We start from the raw sequence: 24,841 nt of genomic DNA, 5'->3' as shown, positions 1-24,841 counted from the left end.
AAACTTCTATTTTAGTTCTACATATATAATTTCCCAAATTCATTTGGCCTGCTTACATAACCACTACATGTGCATGAAAGTCCCCTCTGTCTCTTGGCATCCCCCTCACATTCTGGATCCACTTTTGTACATATTTGCAATCTTGCTTGGGGTTAGGTACCACCTATACATTTTTTTAATTTATTTATTTTTTTTTGCATATTTTCCTTTATAGTATAACAAGCCAAGAAGTTCATTGTTGTCTTCCATAGTTTCTCCCATGCCTTCATTTCTATGTTTTGGCCTGTATCGATTTCCCCAATGAGTCACTGATGCCTTTATCATTTCATCTTTCGTCTTTTGTGCATCAAAGTGAATGTTTATACAACCTAGGCATTCATCTTTCCCTCACCCCCACCTTCAGGCTGAACACACAAGACCTTTTCCGAATGAAGCCTAAGGAGTTCTGGATCAGTTCTGGCAAATACAATGGGAAAAGCAAGCGCTGAGGTAGGATGTCACATATCCTGATCATTGCAAAAGAAATAAGGTCTAGTTCAGTTTACGAACAATGGTCTGACTTTCAAATAATTCACAAAGGAAAGGAGCTTCCCCTGATAGAGTTGTTTTGTGGTTTTCCTCTAAATAGTTCACGAAACAGCTCGTCAGCAGAACATGCTTCAGCTCAGTTGGTTAGACCATGGTGCTGATAACACCAAGGTTGCAGGTTCGATCCCTGTATGGACCAGCTGCATATTCCTGCATTGCAGGGGGTTGGACTAGATGATCCTCAGGGTCCCTTCCAACTCTACAGTTCTATGATTCTATGATTCTATAACACTGTCATCTGCATGCAATACTTTTTTCCGGTTAAACGTTCACTGCTTCACTCTTTAGAAACAAAATCACTGACATAAATGATTAGGCTATGGGTTGTTCTCATTATATGATTTTAGTTAATAGTGTACCAGGGGATATCCAGTCCTTCCCAGTAAGGCACACTTTCCCGCTAAATACATAATGTAATGGTAATTCATGGGAATGTGAAAACATATTTCTGTTATATAAGTATGGGAATATAGGCCATTCTAGGTTTCAAGTACTAGTGGTAAATTCTCACCAAGGCTAAACTTCAAAGAACTGTGGGAGAAATTCTCAAATGCTAATATAGACCTTAGACTATTATTATTATTCTGTGAACTATATCGCAGCACTGAAACCGGAGTTAGAGTGGGTGTAAGGGGATGCCTGTTGGAGGCATTCAAAACATCAAAAGATGTGAAACAAGGCTGCATACTGCCCCCCTTTAACTTTTATATAAATTGCATGATGCCATGCTTAACACAGGTATAATCTCCTGCCCCAACAATTAAGAATAAAAAGATATATTGTCTGCTGATGATGTGGTGCTCCTATCACTCTTCCGTTTGGAAGCTGACAGCTTTCAGTATATAGAGGGATATGAAGTTAAATCCAAAAGGCAAAGGGCAGGAAGAATAGGTGCATCCTTGGTGACTGCCTAAGGTTAAATATAGTTGGCCCCTGACACAGGTGAATGGGAGTGAATTCTAGGTTTGGGGTCATTACGGAGGAGGCTCTCTTGCAAGCCATCACCTCTCCGTTCCAAAGGAGATGGCACTATAAGAAGAGTCTTTTCTGCTGACTGTAAAAGGAGAGAATGCACTCTTGCAGATATTTGGGGTCCAAGTCATTGTAATTAAACATTGGCTTTTTTCATTTGTTTGGGTGAACTATATCATAGTGTAATCTGCATATCTCATATAAACAGGAAAATACAAAGTCACATTTGTCAGCTGCTAATTTGTCAGCTGCTGTAAAAATAAAAAACCCAATTCCTCTTGGTTTTTTCTCCATGAGAAGCATCTAGTTTGTTCTACTAGCCAACTATCGTTATTAAAGGAGACATAAAACCTTAACTTCAGCTAGTAATAACTGCAGATTCATTACTTTTGAAGTGCAGTAAACAGAACAGTATTGCAAAATTTCTTTTGTGCTTAGAATTCTCCTTCGAAGCAGCAACTTGAACAATAAGGAAATTGAAAGAAACAGACCAAGCAAAATATCGTAACATAGATTCCTGTGATCTATAACATGTGATAATGTTACGCATATAGCACAGCATCTTCTTACAAATGGTTTACAAATTTGTGTTCCTTTTCTGAATGGAAATTTATATCAGGATGCTGTGAAGAGAACACAATCTCAATCATGCTTATCCACTTGAGAAATTCTACCCTATAGACAATCCCAGTCTCAGATAAATCACATGTTTGATGAATCACTTGTTCCCTAAGCCCAGGGGCAAGTAAATTAAGCTTTGAACCTTTTGGAGTCTAAGCAATAATGGTTCTTGTTCATCAACAGGAAGTGCTGAAAACAATGGTTTGAGAAAGGGAATTAAAGGCTGCATGAAAGCATAGTTGTTATTTTTATTGGCGTTTAGTTTTCCATTTATGAGATATGCTACATCCATTATATAGCTGTCCCAAGAATTTGGTCCTGCTAGTAAAAGCCAGCTGGAACCTTCCAGGCTGCTCTTATATTAATGAAGTTTGCCCTGAACACTGACACTCTGCGGTCAACCATTTGTTAATATTGATTTTGTCAGACTTTAACAATGACATATTGGTTACTTATGGTTGTTGGGGCCACTTTAAAGGAGCAGTCTGGGCTGTTGTTTTGTCTTTAACCAATACTGGATTAATTTTGGATAGATGTTTAATTCAACAAAACCATCACTGAACAGCTTCAATTAACAAGGGGTCACAGCATGGTCAGGAAAGGTTAACCTGGCATTTCAATGGTCTGACTGGCATCCAAACAGTTGACATTCAAGGTCCTGCACAAATAAGGCAAGGCTTTCACACAAAGATTCAGTTTGTAGTTATCGACAGAAACTGGCCAGCTCAACAAGGTGCCTTCCGGATGTTGTGGACCCTGACTTTCATTAGAATCAGCCAGAATGGCCAGTGGGATGACAACTGTAGCACCAGGTTGGCTACTCCTGCCATATAGTAGCTAGCCATGAGTTCACTGCATTCATATATTACAAACCAGTAGTTTCCTTCTAACAAATGGCTTTAATTTTTTTAAACTTCTTTACTGAACTACAAATGTAATTTGTGAACACTAGAGAAACACGGTAAGTACAGAATGATTCAAAATGAAGTATACAGTTTCCAGATGCTGTAAGACACTAAAAGGCAACACATGGACCACAACTGTGAACCGTGAGGCAGATGTACTCATAAAGTTTGTGTTCTGCTACTGAGGGAAATGACGCAGGCGATAGTGCACGTGTCATGTGACAGGTCAGGCAAAATGGCTGCGTCTGTAATGGAGAATGCGTTTTGTGTTCTTGAATTGAGCAAAACGGAATCTGTAACTGTTGTGCAGTTTAGATCGCAATTTGGAAAAAAAACCTCCAAGCAGAAAATGTATCCACTATTGTCATAAAAAAACTGAAACTACAGGCTGTTTGTGCAAACAGAAGTCCTGGACGACCGTGTATATCAGAAGAAGTCGTCAATAGTTTTTGCACCGCCATTCAATGAAGCCCAGGAAAATCAACATGTAGGGTGAGTTGCGTTTGGGTAGAAGTGGATTACTGGTTGGATGTGTGCCATATGACAAAGGGTGCACACATAGAACATCTGTGACTGTTTCTAAAAAAAAAACTTTAAACATTCCCCTACAGGTAACATAATATATATTACATTCTTCTTTTTTTATAGTGTGTTTAAACTGTATGCTTCATTATGAATCACCCTGTATTTTTTGCAGCAGGGCTGGGAAACCTTCCAGAGCTGCATGATAGTGGTGGGCATGACTCAGTGGGCAGAGTAATGGATGCAACTTTGTATAATAGGCTACATTACAGCCACAAAGAATTCAGAGCTTTCTATAAACAAGCATCTCCACATACCCCGCTCCACCCAGGCAAGCCCCATCACCACAATTCAAGGACACATTCTATCCAGGCAACAGCACCTGAGGGCTGCTGTTCTGTCAGAGCAGGACCAGTGAACAGTCTCGTCTGGGGATAGTCCTGAAGGCCAGAAAGAGAAGCCCAGAGGGCTGCATTATGCACCGTGGCCTAAGACCACTACACCTGTTTCAGAGGGAATGATGATTACAGTGGTACCTCTAGATACGAACGGGATTCATTCTGGAGCCCCATTCGCATCTAGAAGCAAACGTAACTAGCGACGGCATGTCTGCGCATGCGCACGTCGCTTTTTGCTGCTTCTGCGCATGACGTCATTTTGACCGTCTGCGCATGCGCAAACGGCGAAACCCGGAAGTAACGCGCTCCGTTACTTCCGGGTTGCCACAGAGTGCAACTCGGACATGCTCAACTCAAAGCATATTCAACCCGAGGTATGACTGTATTATACACACACACACACACACAGAGAGAGAGAGAGAGAGAGAGAGAGAGAGTAATAATAATTTGAATGAGAAGCCAAAAATTTCAACAAGCTGCAAAAGCAACAAACAATTCATGAAACCACAGGTATAAGGAACCCATGACCCTCCAATTGTTGCCAGTCTACAGCTTCTATCACCCACTTCTTTGCTACCAGTATCAATGACCAGGCTGGCTGGGGCCGAAGGGAACTGGAGTCCAAAAACAACTGAAAGCCACAGGTTTCCGGATCTTCTTTTAAAAAGCAGTCAATGCTGGGGCTTAACAGATTTCATCTGGAAAGGCTACATATAATCTCCACAGGCCCACGTATTGGCTCCATCCAGATTATTTGTGCTTTGTAGCCTAGACTTCAGATACAAACAAAATGAACCCAAATGCATGAGATTTATGGGGTGGCAGGTTTTGCAATTTCACAAATTGTCAGTGAATTGTAATTTCTCAAAGATGAATAGTGATCAATCAAATGAACCCTGCAAAATCACTTACCATCGGTAGCAAGCAACTACTGGGGTACAGCCAAGTTCTACTAATATGAAATTTCCTCAGATAGTATCATAAACATTGGAAAGATCACCAATATCCTTTCCTTTTTGGAAAAATGTACAGTTCCGTTACCTTGAACTGTTTTTCCACATTGAAATGCCTGACCAGAATACAGCCAGGAGTTTTTCATAGGTACACTTTGAGATTCTCCTTGTTCACAAGCCGAGAGGCGCTTAAGAGCTATGGAGTTTAAGAATGGGGAAATAACGCCTCTCAAGCCCTCTAGTCACCACCAGCCAGCCTGCTGCTTAATATACCTATAGTGAGAACTCATGCTAATTAAACACATGGGTCAAGAATTTTAACTATAACAATTACCAACTGATCAAAGATTATCATGGCAGCTAAGATTATTCTGTAATTTAAATATGACTGAAGCATACATATTCATGCCAAAGATATGGTTTCCATTCTCAGAGAGATCTAGAAGAGTTTCCCCAGAAAGGAAATATACAGAAAAGAAAAACATCTCAAACCATCTCCGTATCTCTGCTTTCTAATTAGAAGCTTTGTGCAGGGTTTTATCCAGAGCCCGGCTGGACAATCCCATCAGCCCATCTAGTCTGGTATCCCATACTCACCGGGGTCAAGCCCGATGTTTATGAGGAGCCCACAAATAGGAGCTGAGTGCAACAGCAACTCTTCCCACTTGCAAATTTTAGCAACTGGTATTCAGAGGTATGCTGCCTCTGACAGTGGAAGCAGAACATAGCTATTGTGGTCATTAGCCATTGATAGTCTTAACCTCACTTTTATCCTGTTATTGATTTTTATTGTATAATTGTCATGTTTAGAATGTATTGTACGATGTCTACACATTTTTTAAAAATAAAGTGTCTAGTAAGTGTAAGTATGAAAGACATTAAAGTTGAGTTTGAAAAGAGGGCCAGGTGGGCAAAGGGACCATTATCCAGAGAGGTTGTTGCATGCGATCTGCAGCAAACTGAAAGTCCACAGCCCACAAATTTTCACTGTAATCACCACAATACAAATCAAAGTATTGCTGCTACAGATCAACACTGATCATCCAGGAAAGTAGGTATGAACTATGAACCTAAGGATTCAAAAAGCTTGGTACTTTCTTCAGTAAATCTTTCCCGCTTTATTCTCAACCAAGTGCCTTTCAAAGACAGACAGATAAGGGAAACATTTTCCAGAACTTTACATTTTTTCAGTATGACAAATGTGCACTTAGAAGCATTGCTAACATAGTTCCATGCCTAAGGTTAATGTCAGTGTGCGAGGTGTGGAAATCAGTTAACAGTTTGAAATTGGTCCCAGAATTTGCATGACAAAGCAGGCAGCCACTAACATGCAATCTGAAGTACATTAAAAGCCAGCTGACTTCACATAGGGGCACAATGAATAGGTAAAGGACCCCTGGACAGTTAAGTCCAACAAAAGACGACTATGGGGTGTAGCACTCATCTCACTTCAGGCAGAGGAGCCAGTGTTTATCCACAGACAGCTTTCTGGGTCATGTGAAACAGCGTAGCTGGGGGTGGGTCGCACTGGGCACCACTCACTTAGGATGGGATAAGAACCTAAAACACATATAGTCTATCATGCAAGCAATGCAATAATCCTTTCTACAAAAATTGTGTAGCAACTTGTACATAGTTGTAACAGGTAAATCTCATCCCCTGGGTCTGGACCAATAAGCAGGTTCTCTCAAGTTTTGAGACTACTGCTTCCCCTAGGGGCAGGAGTAGTTAAAAACGGCCCCCTGGGCAAATTTGCAGGATAATTATGTTGCACTTCCAGGAAAATGAAGGGCATGTGGGTATGCAGGGAAAAACAGAGAGTTGAAAAGTGTGTGTGTGTGTGTGTGAGAGAGAGAGAGAGAGAGAGAGAGAGAGAGAGAGAGAGAGAGAGAATGAGAATGCATGGGGTGGGATGAGGGAGAAAGCACAAACATCCAGCCCAATTACAATGAAAATAGTGAATGCTTAGCCATTAATCTCATTTCTATGTATTATAATGCAAGTTCTACACTCAATTATAAAGAATGAGTCACAGTTATTCAGATCACACACAGACACAGACACACACACACTAAATAAAACCCACTTTTATTTTTTAGGTGGGGGGTTAGTTAAAAATCTATTACATAATCCCAGAGAACTACACCCTGCCTTGAACAGAAGCGGCTAAAGCTGTATGCAGCATTCATATCTAAAGCCGTCTGTAGCTTTTCAGCATTGCTCTCTGACAAAGTCCAGGGAGGCAGTCTCCTGCACATTTAGATTTCTCCAAGCTGTGGAGAGCTGTGACATCACCGGGTAAAAGTTTGGCTTCAGCCAGCCCTCTACTGTTTGTGGTTAAGGGGAGGCCCTGAATATGTCTCTTGCTGGTGGATCCCTTGCCCTTGTGGGAGGGGGAAGCGGAGCTTATCCAACCAGAACTTGTCTGCTTACCGCATGCTTGATTATCTCCCCCCCTCCTCCAGCATGTAAATCCACCACAAAGAAGCTGAAGTTCAAATAGGGCTGTTTTAGCTTCGCTTGAAATGATGGATTGAAAGCTTCAAAACTGAAATGCAAAGAGGCAGAGCTCCTGAAAAGCAAGTCGGTGCTGCAGCCTATTGTCCCTGAGTGTCCATAGCATGGGGACCGACGGCTTTGATTCAGCAAGCAAGTTAAAGGAACAAGAATTTAAACAATAAGGAAGTAACAGGACTGCAATAGCCTTCTTATGTTATCCGTCCAAGCACAGTACCAAATGCAAGAAGCTTTTCATGCAACAGAAACTAGATAACCCTCATCGCGAATGAATGCATTTATTTTGCTGCAATCAGTGATGTCACTATTTCTCTGGATGATCTAGTCAGTGAATCTTTTATTGTTATCTTTAAAGCAAGTCTCAAGATTGAAGAGAGAAACCAGAAGGAAACAGGGTAAGAATTTGAGATGTGTCACATTTAACATATATTTATATTTTCAGTGCTAGCTGCAAAGTCATTTCAAAAGTGCTCTTGATTTAGAAGAACAATGCCAGATTTTTGATAAGGCTGATAAATTTGAGTTAGAAATCTTGAAATGTGGTTTTCTTATTAAAATGAATTCATCTAAACATTGAAATGTTACTAGATATGCATAGACTTTTTAAAAAATATCAAAATGAATGTTTGTTAATTTAGTTGATGTGCCAAGGTTCTAAGCATTTCTTAAAGTAAAATCAGCAACAACCAGTCCATCACAATACAGTATTGATTGTTTATGTGCAAAATAATTTTTCCTTCCTAAATATAACACAGCAAAATCCTCTACACTTTGTGTCACTTATTTGAAAGGACTATTGTATTACAACCCAGGAAGCTGGTCTTTACTTTCCTTTGACGCACTGATCAAAGATACAGAAAGTTCCTCTAAGTAGCAGCTCCTAGAATATCACAGTGTTTGCATGTTTAAGTGAAAACTCATTTTTTTAAAAGTCCAAGCTAAGTAGAGCTGGGAATAGTCCTCGCAACAACTTTTGCAATAGATGCCAAGTGGGAAATCTGAAGCAAGCAAGATATGATCAAACAGTGTTGGAAAGCTCTTATTTTGCAAAGTTCTTAACACATGAAACAGAAAGCAGAAAATGTTAACACATCTTTCAGCATGGATAGGCTTAAAAGAAAATAAAGTGAGGCCACTGTTAAAGGGGAGTAAGAACAAATGTAACATTTGGGTTTAGCTTGCTAACATTTCTAACAAAATGCTGATAACTTCCTGCTTATCTCAGAAACAAAGGTTGCAGGGGCAGTTATAGGGCCTGCCATCTTTTGTCAGCGATCTCAAAGAGGAAGCATACAAAGTTTGGGATAGGTAATCCTTTAAAGTTTCTGAAGGCATTCGGTACCATTTCAAAACAATGCCCTTGCAGAATTAATCAATGATCCCTGTCTTTTGGGGCATCTATACCACTCCTCAGCAAGTGGGAAATGAGCTGGAGGAGCTCTCAACCAAATGAAGGGGGCTGCATTTACCTGCATAGTTTAAATTACACAGAAAAACAGGACTGCTTCTGCCACACAAGGGTTCAGTAACAAAGTGTGTGTGTCACTTTGGGGGTTAATTATTTTGGATAATTAAATGCCAGACCATGTTTCACATTTGAGGAGTACGATATGCTTGTTATGATAGTTAACATTAAAAAATATCTATCTGTCTACTCCTTACAATATCCAACACAATGAAGTGGCCTCATATAATTATTTTTCTCCTGTCTTAAGAGGAGTGTTTCCACATACTCTACAGCAAGTTCCATCTAGAACTTTGTCTTGCAAAAATCTTATTTGGCTCTTGAGCCCTTCTGCTTTTATGCACACTGGAGTGCAAAATGCATGAGTACCTGGGAGATTAACCCCTGTTGAATTTTTTTACAAGAACCCATTCTACATGGAATTAGGGTGACAACAAAGGCTGTGTCAGGATGGGAGAGAAAATGATTTTATAAAGTCATTAAAAGTACCTCACATAATTTGTCATTCCTTAAATATTTAATTTGAGCTCCAGCAGAACAAAACAATACTCAGCACTTATCGACAGGGTACTTATATTCATCTGTGCTGGGAGTGTCTGCATGTAGTAAGATTCTGGGATGAGGTACTTAAGGAGGTCAACACCACAACTAGGCAAACAGTTGCTAAAAAAACTTAGTCAGCTATTTTCACTGTTTGAGCCTGGGGTAGCATTGTATTTAAGAATTTTATTAGATTCATGTTACTTGCTGCCAGATTTGTGATAACAAAACTGTGGTAGAACAATACAACTCTATTCATATATCTCTGGTACAGTATTTTTTGGCAAATTGCCATTGTGGATGGAGAAACTTACTAATGAAATCCAAGTCATCAAGGGAGAGCAAACCAGGTGCCTTTTTTCCCTTTCCTTTCTTTTCTTTTCTTTTCTTTTCTTTCTTTCTTTTTTTTTTTTTTGCAAGAAAGCAGCAATGCTATTTTTCATACTAATAAGACTGACAGTACAAGGAACTAGTCCAATATAGCAATGTGGAATACAATTACTCAAATGTCTAGAGATTTATAATATGTTAATACTGTCTTAAGTCCCTCTCTTTGATGAATATGATATGAGTGATTATCTTCTATATTATTATTAGAAGAAGAATCAAATTTAAACTTCAGCTATATATGAAGCAACTGTAAAGAAAAGAGCTCTTGTGATCATGTACAGAGTGACCTTTCCTCTCTACCAGCTATGTGCACCTGCTAGCACATTTCTATCATTAAGAAGCAGAGCTCTATGCCAAAGTGGATGATTTAAAGACTGGTCCCTGTAGCCCTTTGTTTAGAAGCAAAGCACTGTATAGTTTGGGTGCAAACTGCTTTATAGCTCACAGGCTCCAAATATTTTACATAAGCATCTACTACTGAGTCATCTATGGTTCCAAACTTTCACCAGGATAGCAAACATTCAGAAAGCTCCCTGAATTTGCACCATTATATTGCTAGCTGATCAAAGTCTACCGACACAAACAAAATACTTCAGTGATCTTCTGGTGGTGGCCCCTAACCCAACATCTAGGAACTCTCACTATAACAAAATGCCAAGGCCAATGTTGCTTAGGGGAAATGGGAAAGAAGGAGAATGTGAAATAGTCTGACAACTTACAGTATCTACAATAAGATGGGAAACTAGTTAGAGTATTTATAATTAGAATACTTTTGTCACAATTACAACTTCTACAAAATTAAGATTAGATATCAAACCAGGTTTTTTCTACATTCTAGCTATGACAGAATGTATTATAAAATAAGTGGCAACTTTATATAACTACAAATGAACTAGCACCTAGCGGTTGGGTGTCCAGCATAATTTAACTGACTGCTGTCACTGTGTGATTTTTTTTAAAGGACATTTGCACAGAAAACACCCATTACAGCTTTGCATTCTGCATTATTCCCAGAAAAAGGGAATAATACCCTAATGAACTGCCTACTGCAATCTGGTATGTTCATAAATGGTCAGAGACTCAGGTTTATTTTTTCAGGGAAAAATACCACATGGCTAAACACTAGGTCTTTCATGAATTCTCATTCATTTGGGTATGAAGGTTTGCTGCTTATGAAAATTGGGCCAAAACATTTTGATACACTACTCAGCCTGTGAACTATTATGGAGAAAAACCCTCCAAAAACTGGTACCCAGTTGCCCAACCAATTTATGACATATATATATTGAAATACTTGGGTATTAACTTAGGTTTCCATCTATCCTTAAATGTGATTGCGATCACATTTATTTAACCATGATCTGCTTTTGTTGATGTTAGGAGTGAAGTGGGAATTGCTGGGCAGATTGATTATCTTTGCTTTGAGCTTGTTATATCTGTGAAATACATGTTTTCCTGACTTACTAAGGCTGATTTAATTTTGATAAGCTTTCTAAAACTTTGTACAATTATCTTCTTACCTGAGTATTAATTGTTCAGGCATTAAAGGTGTGCATTCTGAACTCTTGTTAGATATTTTCTGTATGTTTTCAATGTGCACCATGGGAAATGGAACCTCGAAGTGGCTGCATCTAAACCAGCAATGGACTCTGATTCAGTACAGCATAGGGCCTTCCAGAGACATTGCACCCCTCTCTTAGTACAGCAATAATAGTAGCTATATGCTGAAATACGCCTCTAAGACATAAAAGCCTGCCTTGGTGCTGGGGTATAGCTGAGTTGTTAGTCAAGCCAGAGTGTCAGCGAAATACAAAGTAGATCAACAACCTCCAAAGAGCAGAAGTAGTGTAGGTAAACAGGAAAGATTGAGCAAGAAACTCAGCAATGATATAATCCACACATTCCAATAAGTGCCTATGATACACAAATATCTTCTGCACAGAAACATACTATGGCAGTCCTGCTTGCTAGGTCAACAACTGATGTTTCTGAAAACTATAGTTAAATTGTAGAGAAACAGTGAGTTAATGACAACAGGTGTGTGCTAGCTTGGGAGACAGCAAGCAGGCAAATTAGCAGTGGCTGCCCGAGAGAAGTGGTGGAGAATCAAGGCTGGCATTGGTGGGCACCTGGTGAATGCCCACACCCCAGCACAGAGTCAACTGATTAGAATCACCTGGACCTGTTCCATCTCTTTGTCACTGCAACCTGCTTCTGCACCTGCCTCTTGCTCTGGCTCAGAGTGGATAAGCAAGCAAACAACAGTTATGAGCAGTAGCTGTCACTGTCTGCTTTCTTATTGGCTTTGTCTAGCAAGCAATCATGGGATGGCACTGATGAAGCAGATGAGAAGCAACAACAGGCAACAATAGTAGTGAGGGGGTACACTTACTGAGAGAGAAGAACATATTGAAGGTGTCTTGCCCAATCCTCCTTTCCCCGCCTTCAAAACAAACACCCCCCCCCAAAAAAAACACCTAGCTGAGATCACATTTAATGGACCAGAATGCTTAGTGGGTTTGTTTTTTTAGCTTCTCTCTAAAGCGCAATGTAATTTCCCATAAAACATTGCATTGTGCCACCTGCATACTCTGCACTGATAAATTGCTATTGTATAGCTCTTTGCCTTTTAGCATAGCAAAACAAGCAAACAAACAAAATATCTTTAGGATAAATAGATTTAATGTTTGGGCACAGAAAATACCTTTATGATATTTTATGGCCGTGGGGATTTCCATTTGTCTTAGTAAGAAATTTTAATATAACCCTAGTAAATACATATGCTAGTAAAGACGAAGTATAACCTGTTTCTTTTACTATGGGATCTGAAGTAGATTAATCTCTTGCAGTGTTGACTTTAGCTTTCCAAACATCAGCTCTGTCACTTAAAAAGAATTCTGCAAAGACTCATAGAAGAATCTTTGTTTAAATTACAAAATGTTCTCCCTCAAACATATAATTCATAGTAATTTGTAGTCCTTAAAACTGCATAAATAAGATTACCCACAATTCTTTTTTCCTGTTTTGAAAACTCTACCGTTGTGAAGATAACAAAGGTAAGAGCTCTCATGAAATGTCTCATGAAATACCAAGCCACCACTTGCAGGCTACGACTTATATAAATAGTCACAGGATATATAACGGGATATAACAGGATATTAGGACTGAGCCACATATTATCCAAACAATATTTTCAGTGTGAAAAGTGGGTTTTCAGGTGAAATAAGTTTCCTGAAAGAATGCCTAACCTTACCCCTTTTGTGTCTATTTGTTTGTGAAACTTTTTTGATCCAAGTGTGACACTGTCATGTATCCAATCAGATTTGGCTATGTGACAATGTTAACTAAGGGCAACTGAAGCTAATTCAGAGGGAACAGAAACATTGCTCTCAATCCCAATTAGCTTTGTTTGGCCTCTGAAGTCGTATTGCCTATCCAAATGTGATTGGCTATGTGACAGCATCATTATTACAAGGATGCTGGGCAACTGAAATAAAAAAATTGTGTTGAAACTGCATCAGGTCTGGTCTTCAAAAAGGTTCCCAACAGAACTACCACCTGAAAGCCAAATACAAAGGAATGGGAGTAAGTGCAGGCTGCTGTACACATGGTGTGCATTATCTATCTATAATATACATGCACACACAGATTTGTAAGCTGAGGTGGTACTTTCTCTCTGATCTCCCCATGAAAAAATATCTAAAACAAAAAGGGTATCCGAAAAATTGCACAAAAGGCAGAGTGCTTTTCAATGGGTGGGGGGAGGTTCCTAGAAGGTGCCTCTTGTGTCAGAAATAACATACTATTCCAACATCGTATTATCTCAAGCATTTTAGTCTTAATTGTATAATCAACACGCAAAATTACTGGGGATGAAGAATATTTTTGAGGGGTATGTCAGTGCAAGCTTTGTGACACCATTAAAGATTCTAGGACACTGTCCTCAAATCGTATAATATAGCCCCTTGGGATGGCAAAATGTCTGGGGTCCAATCGATCTGAGCTCTTGCTAAATGTTATCATATAGTTCTTATCAGCGCTATTTTTTTAGAAAAAGGTGCCAGAACTCAGCATGAATGCTTCCTTGGTTCTCTTATAATGGCAATGGTGCCACCTGAGAGGTGCCAGAACTGAGTTCTGGTGAGTTCTGGCTGAAAAAAGCTCTGTTTTTTATTCTCTCTAGCATTTAGAAATAAAGTACTCTCCTCTCCTGGCTGGTGGACCCTTAACTTGCACTGAGCTACAAATATAATATAAATGAGGTCCTGGCATAGGAAGGAAAACTTTATCTAGCATCACAATGATAATTTGATAGAACTTGAAGAAATTTTATTTGCAACTTTAACAAAAGTAGCAAAACATGCTATAACTTAAAAGCTGAAAGTATATGTAAAAAAAGCCTTACAGTGCAACATGATAATTCCCACAGTGAGTCTTGGTTTTCTCACTTGTAACTTGAAGTGCCAAGGAAAATATCTAGTTTTGTTTTTCCTTGTCAGGAACAGGGGAGAAAAGTAATATATTTTCTTTGGAAGCTTGTTTCCCCTCTACTTATTAGATAAGAACATTTTCAGTTGTGCCCCTCGAGACACAATTAGTTGAACAAACGCTTTAAGAGTAAACACAGTAAGGTCCATTACTGCCTCACTCTTCTTACCCCTTTGCCAACCATTTGAATAGCCAAGACCAGATGGTTAGAAGAAATCCCAGCCCTACTTGTGTTAATGGAAGCTCAGGCACTGATTTCAGCATACTCAAAATTCCACACTAAAACACAACAGCAAAAGAACTTCTCCAAACCAGTAAACCAAGTTCAAAGGCATGGGTTTTTTCCTTTTGGATTCAGAGCATGAAATGTGCTTTTAAAAAAATGTGTGAAGGAAAGGTGAAAGGTAGAACTGTTAAAGAGAGCCAGTAGGGTTGAGTGGCTATGGAGCTGAAATCTGATCTGGCTAAAGTTCCACCTCAGCTATAAACTCACTATGTGGTCTTGGACAAGTCACTTTCAGCTTCAGTTTCCCATCTTTAAATACAAATAGCAACAACCATTCTTACTGTCAGGCTCCTGTCCCAAAGTACAGTGATAACAACTCTTACTTGTAAACAAAGAAGAAATCTTTATTCAGGCTAATAGCAGTACAGGCTCAGCAGCAAGCACAAAGGCCAGAAGTCAAGATTCCAAAGTTCATAAGCAAGGTTCACAATAGAACAAAACCTATGAATATGTCCCAACAGTTGACATGCCCCTCCCACAAAGCTTTTAAAGATGAGGCAGGGTGAGATCACTCAGAAGACTCGTTTGTCCTATAGTTCTGCAACACGCACAAAGTGTGCTGTTTGGCTGGGTGCATCTGATCTCACGATCAAAGGCACCATCTAGTTCTTGGCGACAAGATTGTGTCCTGCACCTCTGCCTCTAGCTTGGCTGCCACCTCCTTCTGTTCAGATCCTCCTTCTTGCTGGCCAAAGTCCTCCCCTCCTCACTGATGAGAAACTCTTCAGGAGGAGCAGAGGAGAGAGCTGGCAGCTCTGCTTCTCCCTCTCTCACATCTAGAGTCACAAGGGGAGGACATCTCTTCTTCATTCCTGGATGCCAGTCTTCCAGTCTTCCAGTCCCCCATTTGCTCCTTCTTCCTCCTCCATGCCATATCATGTCAGAGCCAAAGGGCCCATGGCACTAACATCAGCAAAGCTGGCACAGCAAAGGGGCATAAACACTGTCATATAAAATGCTACATAAATTACCAGTGGTAGAAATAGCAACAGCTGCTGCTATAGTGCATCTCAGTACAATCATTGCTAATACTAAGACTTATCTTCATGCAAATGATCTTTATCGTGCACTTTTGTTGTTGTTGGAGGAGGAGCTTTTGTGATAGCAAAACTAGAACATTAAGGCATTATGGCCTTTATGCTAGCCTACTCTTAAAATGGAGAAACACTGTAAAAATACAACATGAAGGAATTTCAACAGAAAAACTGAGATTCTAGTCATGATGAATAAGGGTTTGCAAGGAGAAAGAGGGAAAAGAGAGACCTGAAAGCTATACATTGAAGCAAGTCCTCACTCCCACCCCCAAGCCTGCTTTTTAACTATGCTGAAGACATTTTCAAGAATAGTTCAACTGTGTAAAGTATGAGGTCTGGAAGCCTGCCAGGGTCACCAAGTGTGACCCACTGTGCAAATGCAAGTTAAAGCTGTCTGAGGGAGTTTTAATTTATGCTTCAAATTTCTTCAAGAATTTGACTGGCATTGCTTTAAAGACTACACAGACTTTATAACAGTTCCTTCTTCCTTTCACAAAAGAATTTTGTCATACAGTACTATCATGCATTATGTTAACACTAGAAATCCTTTCTTGATGTTGTCATAGTCTGAGCTCAAGTACTTACTAAAGTGCTGTCTCATTTGGATTGGCTTTTGATTTGGGAATTAGTTAGGCATTACAAAATCTTCACATCTATGAAGTAGATATTTTGAGTATTCTGTTTTATTGTATTTCCTTTTTAAAAACTGCTGTTACCTTGCTGTAGGCTTTCCGAAAGGTCTGAATAGAAATTTAATTGTATAATCAATCTGAGAGGTTTTCTTGGGAACCCAGAAACATTTTGGGGTGCTACTTCTAGATATTCCAGCCAAAGGACTCTGCAATACACATCAAGAGAAAATAGAACCAATGCTCACTATAATTTCCCCCTCAAATCATTTTTATTAAATGCTCACTATTTTAAAGACTTTCCTTAGGACTGAACTTTGCAGAACATTAGAATTGAACCTAGCTCGGGAGCTACACCATGGTTACACAGCTCATGGTTTGCTTTGAGCAAGACAAACCATGGGCCCATTTTTACAGCTAACACTAAACAAACTTGTTGTGTAGCTTGCTGTAGAATGGCAGCAGGAGGTCCATGGGAGGAACAAAGCAACCACCATTTTATCACTGGCCACCAGCACACTTACTCATTTGCTGTAAGCCATAGTAAATGAAAATGAAGCAATGAGTAAAACTGAGCATTCGGTAACTGAAGGCACCAGGCACTACATCTGTCAAATATATTCTTCTTCTTGAGGCAGAGCACTGGATTGTACTCCTCCACCCAACCTAATTAAGATTTATAGTAAACAAGGCTGGTCAAGTTATTTTGGCACTTGAGGCAGAAAACCCCACAGATGCCTCTACCTGGCAATAAAAACACAGCAATTAAATATTTGTTGCCATTTAATAACATCCAAAATCAATCATGTGAGGTGGCTGCCTCACTCAGTCTAATGACTATCTTTCCTGAAGAAGAGCAGAATATGGACACATCTTCAAAATGCCTCCTCTTATTTCAGATCAGACTGAGGGCTCTCCCTGAAGAAGCCCAAGCACTGGAGCAACTTTTTTCCAACTTTTCCTGGCCCTCCTGGGTTTATTCAGTCTTTGATAGGACAAGAGGGCATTGTATGAAGCTAATCTATCCCAATTTACTAGTAAAACAACAACCAGTGAGCTCTCACCTACCACTTCTTCCATTCATCTCAGCCTGCTATTCCCACCAACAACAGAGTTGTGCAGGGCACTCTTTCTATCTCTGCTTCTAACTGTTGTAAACAGCCATTTAGTCTGCATGGGTAGGCAAACTAAGGCCCGGGGGCTGCATGGGTAGGCAAACTAAGGCCCGGCCCAATCGTCTTCTAAACCCGGCGTGCGGACGGTCCAGGAATCAGCGTGTTTTTACATGAGCAGAATGTGTCATTTTATTTAAAATGCATCTCTGGGTTATTTGTGGGGCATAGGAATTAGTTCTTTCTTTCTTTTTCAAAATATAGTCCGGCCCCCCACAAATATACATATTTATTTATTTCCCCCTCACAAAGGAGTCACTACAGATAATGAGGCTTATGACAACCTTGTCCATTCTCTTTTTAGAAGGCCAATAGAACAACTTTTTGGGGGGTGTGTTTTTTTCTTGCTTAAGATTGCCAGGACAGTAACACACAACTTGTATTACTGACCATTGGCTGTTTTCAGGCAGTTGTGATGATATGTGAAAAAGCCAAATCTGTGCTGACTTTCCAGATACTGTCATTACATGCAAAACATCTTCTCAAGGCAACACACCTAGAAATCAAGATTAGCAAAGGCCAACAAAAATACAGCCAGGAATAGTGAGCCTCTGTTTTTGCCTCTGTTTATCAACTTTGGGAGAATGATGAAGAGCAACTTGGAAAATTGCTTCATCCAAAGACCACCTTCTGGTTAAATTTGCCTAACTGCTAACTTGATTTTGAACAACAGTTTCATACTTTTAAATAAAGAGGTATTTCTAAGGATCAGTTACCATTTTTAAAACACATTTACTGCCTAGTAGAACAGTACTGCTTTTTTGTTTGCTGTGTGTGATTTATTACTGGGTATTTAATATTGTGTATGTACTTCATATTTAAAACAGATCACAAAGCGCTTTTCATACAAGCCAATTCAAAAATAAAGGGACCATGAAGGCAGCAGTTTGCTTATTGCTAATGGCTATTGTGGGAGTGCGTGCCAGCAAGACCCAAGATTTCGAAGGCAGCGATGAGGGAGAGGAGCAAGAATTCATTTACACAAACAGGTATAAGCGCTCCAGCGACACACAAGACAAGTGCACTTATACCTTCATTGTACCTCAGCAGAAAGTGACGGGTGCCATTTGTGTTAATTCAAAGGAACCCGAAGTACTTGAAAACAGGGTAAATAAGCAAGAACTAGATCTACTGAACAATGAGCTGTTAAAGCAAAAGAGGCAAATAGAAACCCTCCAGCAGCTGGTGGAGGTAGATGGAGGAATTGTTAATGAGGTGAAGCTTTTACGAAAAGAGAGCCGCAACATGAACTCGCGGGTCACCCAGTTGTACATGCAGCTGCTGCATGAGATCATCCGAAAACGGGACAATGCTTTAGAACTTTCCCAACTGGAAAATAAGATACTGAATCAGACTGCTGACATGTTGCAGCTTGCAAATAAATACAAAGACCTGGAGCACAAGTACCAACATTTGGTATCCATTGCTAATAACCAGTCTATAATAATTGCACAGCTAGAAGAGTACTGCCAAAGAACACCCTCCATTAAACCAATCCCACAACCTCCACAGCCACCAAATCGAGTCTACCAGCCTCCCACTTACAATCGTATCACTAACCAAATATCCACCAATGAGATCCAGAGTGACCAGAATTTAAAGATTCTACCACCGACTCTCCCAACCATGTCTTCAGTTACCAGTATCCCAACTTCCACTGACAAACCATCAGGTAAGTGGAGTACTCAATATACTTAAATATCACTAATGCCTAAACAGCTTTATAAAACAAAGTCTCAATCTCATTATTGTGGATAAGTTGTAATGATGACACCTCAGAGCTTAAAAGAGTGAGATAAACACCCAGCTGCAATAACAAGATGGGGACCTAAGAGAATTATCAGGCAGGGCAGGGTTGAGCTCTTTGAAAAAACCCCATAGTGCAACAGTGCAAGACAACTAAGCCCTGGAGCTAGAGGTGTAGTTTTTTGCTCACTATCTTCAGATCAGACTGATTTCTTAAAAGCATGGAGCATTCTGGACTGCCCTTAATCCTCCCTCCAGAATACCAGAAGCTTGAGGGGCGGGTCAGGCCAATTTCATCCAACTCCACCTTGTTCCCTGTCACATCCAACTGACATCCTTAACATTTCAGTAGCCTCATTTTGCTGCATAGGCATGGGATCACTGATGTCAGTATCAAAGGCATGAAGTGAGCAAATGATAGTGCTATGAAACTGCTTTATACATTTCGCATTCTTGCTTTAAAATAACAGGATTTGACATGTCAATACTTTGTGATAAAGATGGGATTAGCTTATTTTCTAAATATGCTTTGCATGTTGCCTGACCTACATTATACAATGCAGAAAATTTTGATATTTCATTCATTCATTCAATTCATTCATTCACTCATTCATTTGAGCCTTTATAAACCATTAACTCATAGAAAATATAATAGTGGTGTACAATAAAATCTTTACACAAAATAATATGATACAGAACAAATGACCAACACGGAATCAAATTAATTATTTAAAAACACTTGGCAAAAGAAAAACACTTTTATGCAAGAGATGAAATATTAAAATTGTAGGCACCTGTCTTGGCCCAGTTCACATGTTACGGTAAACAATAATAATTTACCAATAATGTGCCTTTCTGAGTTGTTTTCCTCCCACTAAGGTTTAAGGGTAATAAACCATTATCCACAGCTTAGTGGTTATGTCCAAACCAGGGATTGCAGCTTGCTTTGCTCTGATAATGTGTAGTTCTTGCCAGGCTGGAGACATGTAGGGTGTGTATGGGTAGCCACCTCTAACTATTGTGTGGGTTCAATGTAACCCACTTGTTGGCTCTGAGCCTACTCACAACTGGTACATAGCCTATGGATAGCTGCATACGAGGAAATGCAGCCCTTGGGCTCAAAAATTGTCCCCATCCCTGCTATAGCGATTCTGAGTACAAGGTTGCATCTCCTTGTCATCATGGGTCTGCCAAGGGCCCTATGCTCCATAATTTTTATATGCAATGGTAAGTTAATTATTTCTTCAAGTTAATGCAGAAGGATCCAATCAAAATCACTGGAACAAGTTACTCATGATTTGAAAATTAAGTCCCATTTATTTAAATTCAACTAGATTACCATGGATCCAATCCAGTGTTGTATAAGTTTACCTTTTTTAGAGTATGTGTTTATACAGACTGGGGATGGGAAGCCTGTGGCTCTCCATATGTTGCTGGACTACAGCTCTCACCAATCCCAGATGTTGGCCATGCTGGCTGAGAGTGGTGAAAGTTGGGAGTTAAACAATACCTGGAGGGCCTCATGTTCCCCGCCCCTTGTATACACACACACACACACACACACACACAGTCAAATAAAACAGTCTGACAGGTGGGAGGATATAGCAAGGGCAGGAAAAAATAATCAACTCATTTGTGAAATATTGGGTTATGATGATTTGGAGAGTTTATTAAGCCTCATAAACATTCCAGGGTCCTTTAATGTACAGCATAAAATAACCAAATAAAAAGGTTTATTAAAAAAGAGTCATAACTTTTATTTTTTTAATGCATCTACCATTTCTGAGGTTACTTAAAAGCTGAGTAAAACAACCAAAAAGACTATTCATGGCTCTTTTGGCCCAAAGAAACCAGGCTGTAAGCAGGCATGTTTAAATACACATGGTTGTGTTTTCTGCTAGTATTATTTTTACTAAGGGAATGGTTAGTGGTAAAAGGTGACCTCACTCCAAATAGCAATGTTATTATTGTTATTATCAGTTTTTCCATTATGAACTCCTTGATTTCAAATGGATTATAACTTGGCCAGAAACCTTTGCTCCAGGCTAAAACATGACATCAAATACAGCAACCTGGCAGCAATTAAAGAATCAAAATAAAAAACAGGTAAAACACTGTTTCTAATACCAGTAGCAAGAAGAAAAATTCCCTGTTACTGATACTTGAGCCCATTGTTAAAAGTCATGCTACAAGCAGGAAAAAAGCAAAAAATAAATAAATGCACTTAAGCATCACATTGTTCAGCCACAGGTTTCTGGATGACTGCACCTTTGGGTATTGTGTTACTCAGAAGAGGAGCGCAAAATTTCATCAGAGAATCATTTGCCATATACACAGTACTGAAAGCACTATTAAACAAGAGACAATAGTTTGGTTTTATCATGGCCCATAAAAGGAACCTAAGTGGAAGCATGAGGGGGAGAATAAAATTAGGCAGCAAGATCTCATAAACAAATGTTTAAAAAGACACGCAAAGCTATAGCCACATCAAAGAAATGATATATGCATAGATGGGACTACATAGTATTTTGAAATTGCATGAGAGGCATACGCATTTACTTGCACAAATCTCTGCTGAGAAGTGATGTGGTTCCATTAGTTCATGTTACTTCCTCCATCCAGCTGAAGCAGTAGCTCTGCTCGGCATGAGGGATTTTAAGATATTTGGACTAGATAGGAACATCCTATTGTCTAGTAGTCTATGCATATTGACTTGAAAGTATGCTTCAGCGTGCTTAATGAGGATTACTTCTTAGAATGTGTGTAAAGAGACTATTCACATGAATGTTAGCACATGGGAACAAAAGAAAAGAATCAAGCTGTGCTGAATTCCAGTTTCATCAGACTGTCATTGGTATGACACCAGATAGGTTTTTAGCAGATGAGAGCGTATTCATACTGAAGGCCAATCAAGACTGAATGCAGAAGCATGTAGAAACAAAGCTAACACTAGGGCTTTGTTAGGACTAGTTAGGGCACTAACTTGCCCTAAGCTTTTCCCCATTGCCACCATGGCATATTGTCAGATTCATTAAACTATGATTTAGTGATACTCACATGTGTCTGTAGACTTGAATTCTTCCCCATTAATCTGTTCTCTTCTAGTAGAGCCAAAAAGAGATACAACCTGTTGCTTCCCTTTCCAACTAAGCATAGCTGCATGTTATGGCTGTGCCCAAACAAACAATAATTTGTGTTAACTATGATTTTGTGTGAGGGTTACTAACCTTTGACCCTCTAGTTGTTATCAGACTACAAATCTGATCATCCCTGGTCATTGGCAGTGCTGGCTGGAGCTGATGGGAGATAGAGTCCAACAACATCTGGAGGGCCAAATGTTGGCCACCCTGGTTGAAGAACAAGCCAATGTCAAAACTCAGTTAATTATGCTAGCTTGTTTCCCTGAACCATAGTAAATATTGGCACAGTTTCTAATTTGGATGGAAGTACATAACTATTGGAAGTTGAAAATGGAAGCAAAACCTTCCAATCTCATGGCCATGTCAGAGGAAAAGAGGTGGGTATTTAAGCCCTATCTTGTTCAGACTCATTCTGTAGTTCTAAACTATAGTTTAGCATAGTGTTCAAATCCAGTAACTTAGTAGCTGCTTAAAAAGGGGGCTTCTGACAGAGTTTAGTATGATGTGTATTTTCAGATTATAACCTTGGTTTTAGGAAACAGAAATGAGAAATTCATATCAAAGTTTCCAGAACATAGTCTGATGAGGTTTGAATCTGATAAGTGCCTGGATGGGAAACCACCTGGGAACATCTATATGTATCCCATCACTGAAGGCAAGATATAAAATCTTACTTGTAAACACGTTTTGTTAATACTGAAATACCCTTCCAAATTTAGTGAAGCAAATCCATACATAATCATTACTATGACAAAGAACAACAGCACTACATGTTCAAAATTTAATTCCATAACTGGGCCAAATGTGGTTTGTGTGTTAGAGAGAGTGAGTGAGTGAGAGAAAGAGAGGGAGGGAGGGAGAAATATGGCATCATATTTTAAAGATATATACAGAAAGATATTTTGTCAACTTATGACATATGTGGTAAATCATAAATTCAACAGAAACACAATTCGGGCAAAATTTCATTGCTAGTGTCACAGTGAGTTTAAACTTCTTTAAAAATCCCAGGAGAAAATAAAACGTGGCGGATACAATTTTTCAAGCGCCAGGAAAGAGTGTTCCACAACAAAAACTGGAAAGAAGCTGCACATAAGCCTCAGACAGTAGTGCTGGAGAAAAACATTCTCATGAACGTCACTAAGAATAAAGGAGTAGCTTTCGTAGTGCCATAATTTATTAGACTTGCTTTTTGGACTGCATAAATTATTTTCTGTGGATAGGATTAAAGTAATATGTTTTTGTCAAACTACTTGCCAAATGGTCTCATTCTACAACAAAACATTTGAATAGAGCTACGAACAAAGCTGTTACTATATTTAAAAAGGGCCCTTAAACTATGTCTAATATGCACAACTGTGAGGGTGGAATTCTATACACTAATACAATTGTTCCATCAACACAAGCATTTCTGCTTGCTAGATGGCTTGCTAGATCTCTTCCTATGTGCTGTTCTGGGGTTCTCCGAACTCTCCAGAGCATATTTGGGGGAAGCATGGGGGGAGGAGAGGGAGGAAAGTCCCCTTGTGCTGGCTTATGCAAGCAATACTGGGTTAAGTTGACTCCAGTCTTGAGTATGCTGCAATTTTTGGGAACACAGAGAAGTCACAGAATTCAGTTTCCTGAGATAAACAATTTCCAGTTTCTTTTAAAAAGCAAGCATGTAGTTCCTTGCTAGTTTCCTAGCAAAGTATGCTTGAAAGTGGGTAGCCTGTTGAAATCAGGCTGAGTAAGATTTCCAAGGGCATAGCTTTAATGCCTTGCAAGATTCCTTGTTCTGCTAGTCCCTTGACTGGCAAAACTGAAAATAGCCATGTAGTAAATAAATAATTACAAGGTAATGTTTATAATTACATTCATTTGCATGATTTATTAATGCTGCAAAGTACTGGTTTTCATGGCAAGGAATAGAAATACAGGTTTTTTAGAGCACCTACTCCAGACAAAATTGCTCTAGGTCCTGGAAGAATGCAGTCAATAACTAAAACTACAGCATTCTGGACTACTGATGGAGAATTCACATGGCCCTTCTGCAATCATTTAATGTCAAGATCTAAATAGATTCCATTATTGTGGCCAGGTATAACACATTGAATATTTCTTAGCCATGGCACAAATAATACCTAAATTTAAACACTATTTATATAAAAATACATTTCTGTGTTTCTATGGTTGGTAGGAGCTTTTCCCCACTTTTTCTTCTCCATGATCCGAAAAGGTAGCAGTTGAACAGAAACCATTTCTTATTCAGAAATAGAAGGAATTCACAGCACCAAACACTAGATTTGTACCTTCAATCCAATGCCACACTTCCATTGGCAGAAAGCATTTTCTGCATATGGAAGGGCCATTTTGAGCTAGTAAAGAATGTTGGGTGAGAAAAACAAGCCTAGAGCCAAATAAATTGTTGCATTTGCACAAACTCCTCTGGAAAACTTTGTATGAGATCCTTACAATACATTTTGGTGACCTGCT

At 39.4% G+C, this 24,841-nt stretch overlaps 2 protein-coding genes across 10 annotated transcripts in view; one reads left to right on the top strand and one right to left on the bottom strand.

The window, feature by feature from the left end:
• The window catches only part of RALGPS1 (Ral GEF with PH domain and SH3 binding motif 1), a 232,575-nt gene that overhangs the window by 89,815 nt on the left and 117,919 nt on the right, over nt 1–24,841 (bottom strand). The window lies entirely within an intron of this gene.
• The window catches only part of ANGPTL2 (angiopoietin like 2), a 29,191-nt gene continuing 11,652 nt past the window's right edge, over nt 7,303–24,841 (top strand). Inside the window, exons 1-2 of the mRNA XM_081847677.1 lie at nt 7,303–7,871; nt 18,308–19,152. Of these exons, the coding sequence (XP_081703803.1) occupies nt 18,354–19,152 (799 nt within the window). The 5' untranslated portion in view covers nt 7,303–7,871; nt 18,308–18,353. The remainder of the gene's footprint in view (nt 7,872–18,307; nt 19,153–24,841) is intronic.

This window comes from Podarcis erhardii, assembly GCF_964252035.2.
Source record: "Podarcis erhardii genome assembly, chromosome: Z".
Lineage (NCBI taxonomy): Eukaryota > Metazoa > Chordata > Lepidosauria > Squamata > Lacertidae > Podarcis > Podarcis erhardii.
Note: the sequence above shows the minus strand (reverse complement) of the source record. Positions and strands in the feature narration are given on the sequence as shown.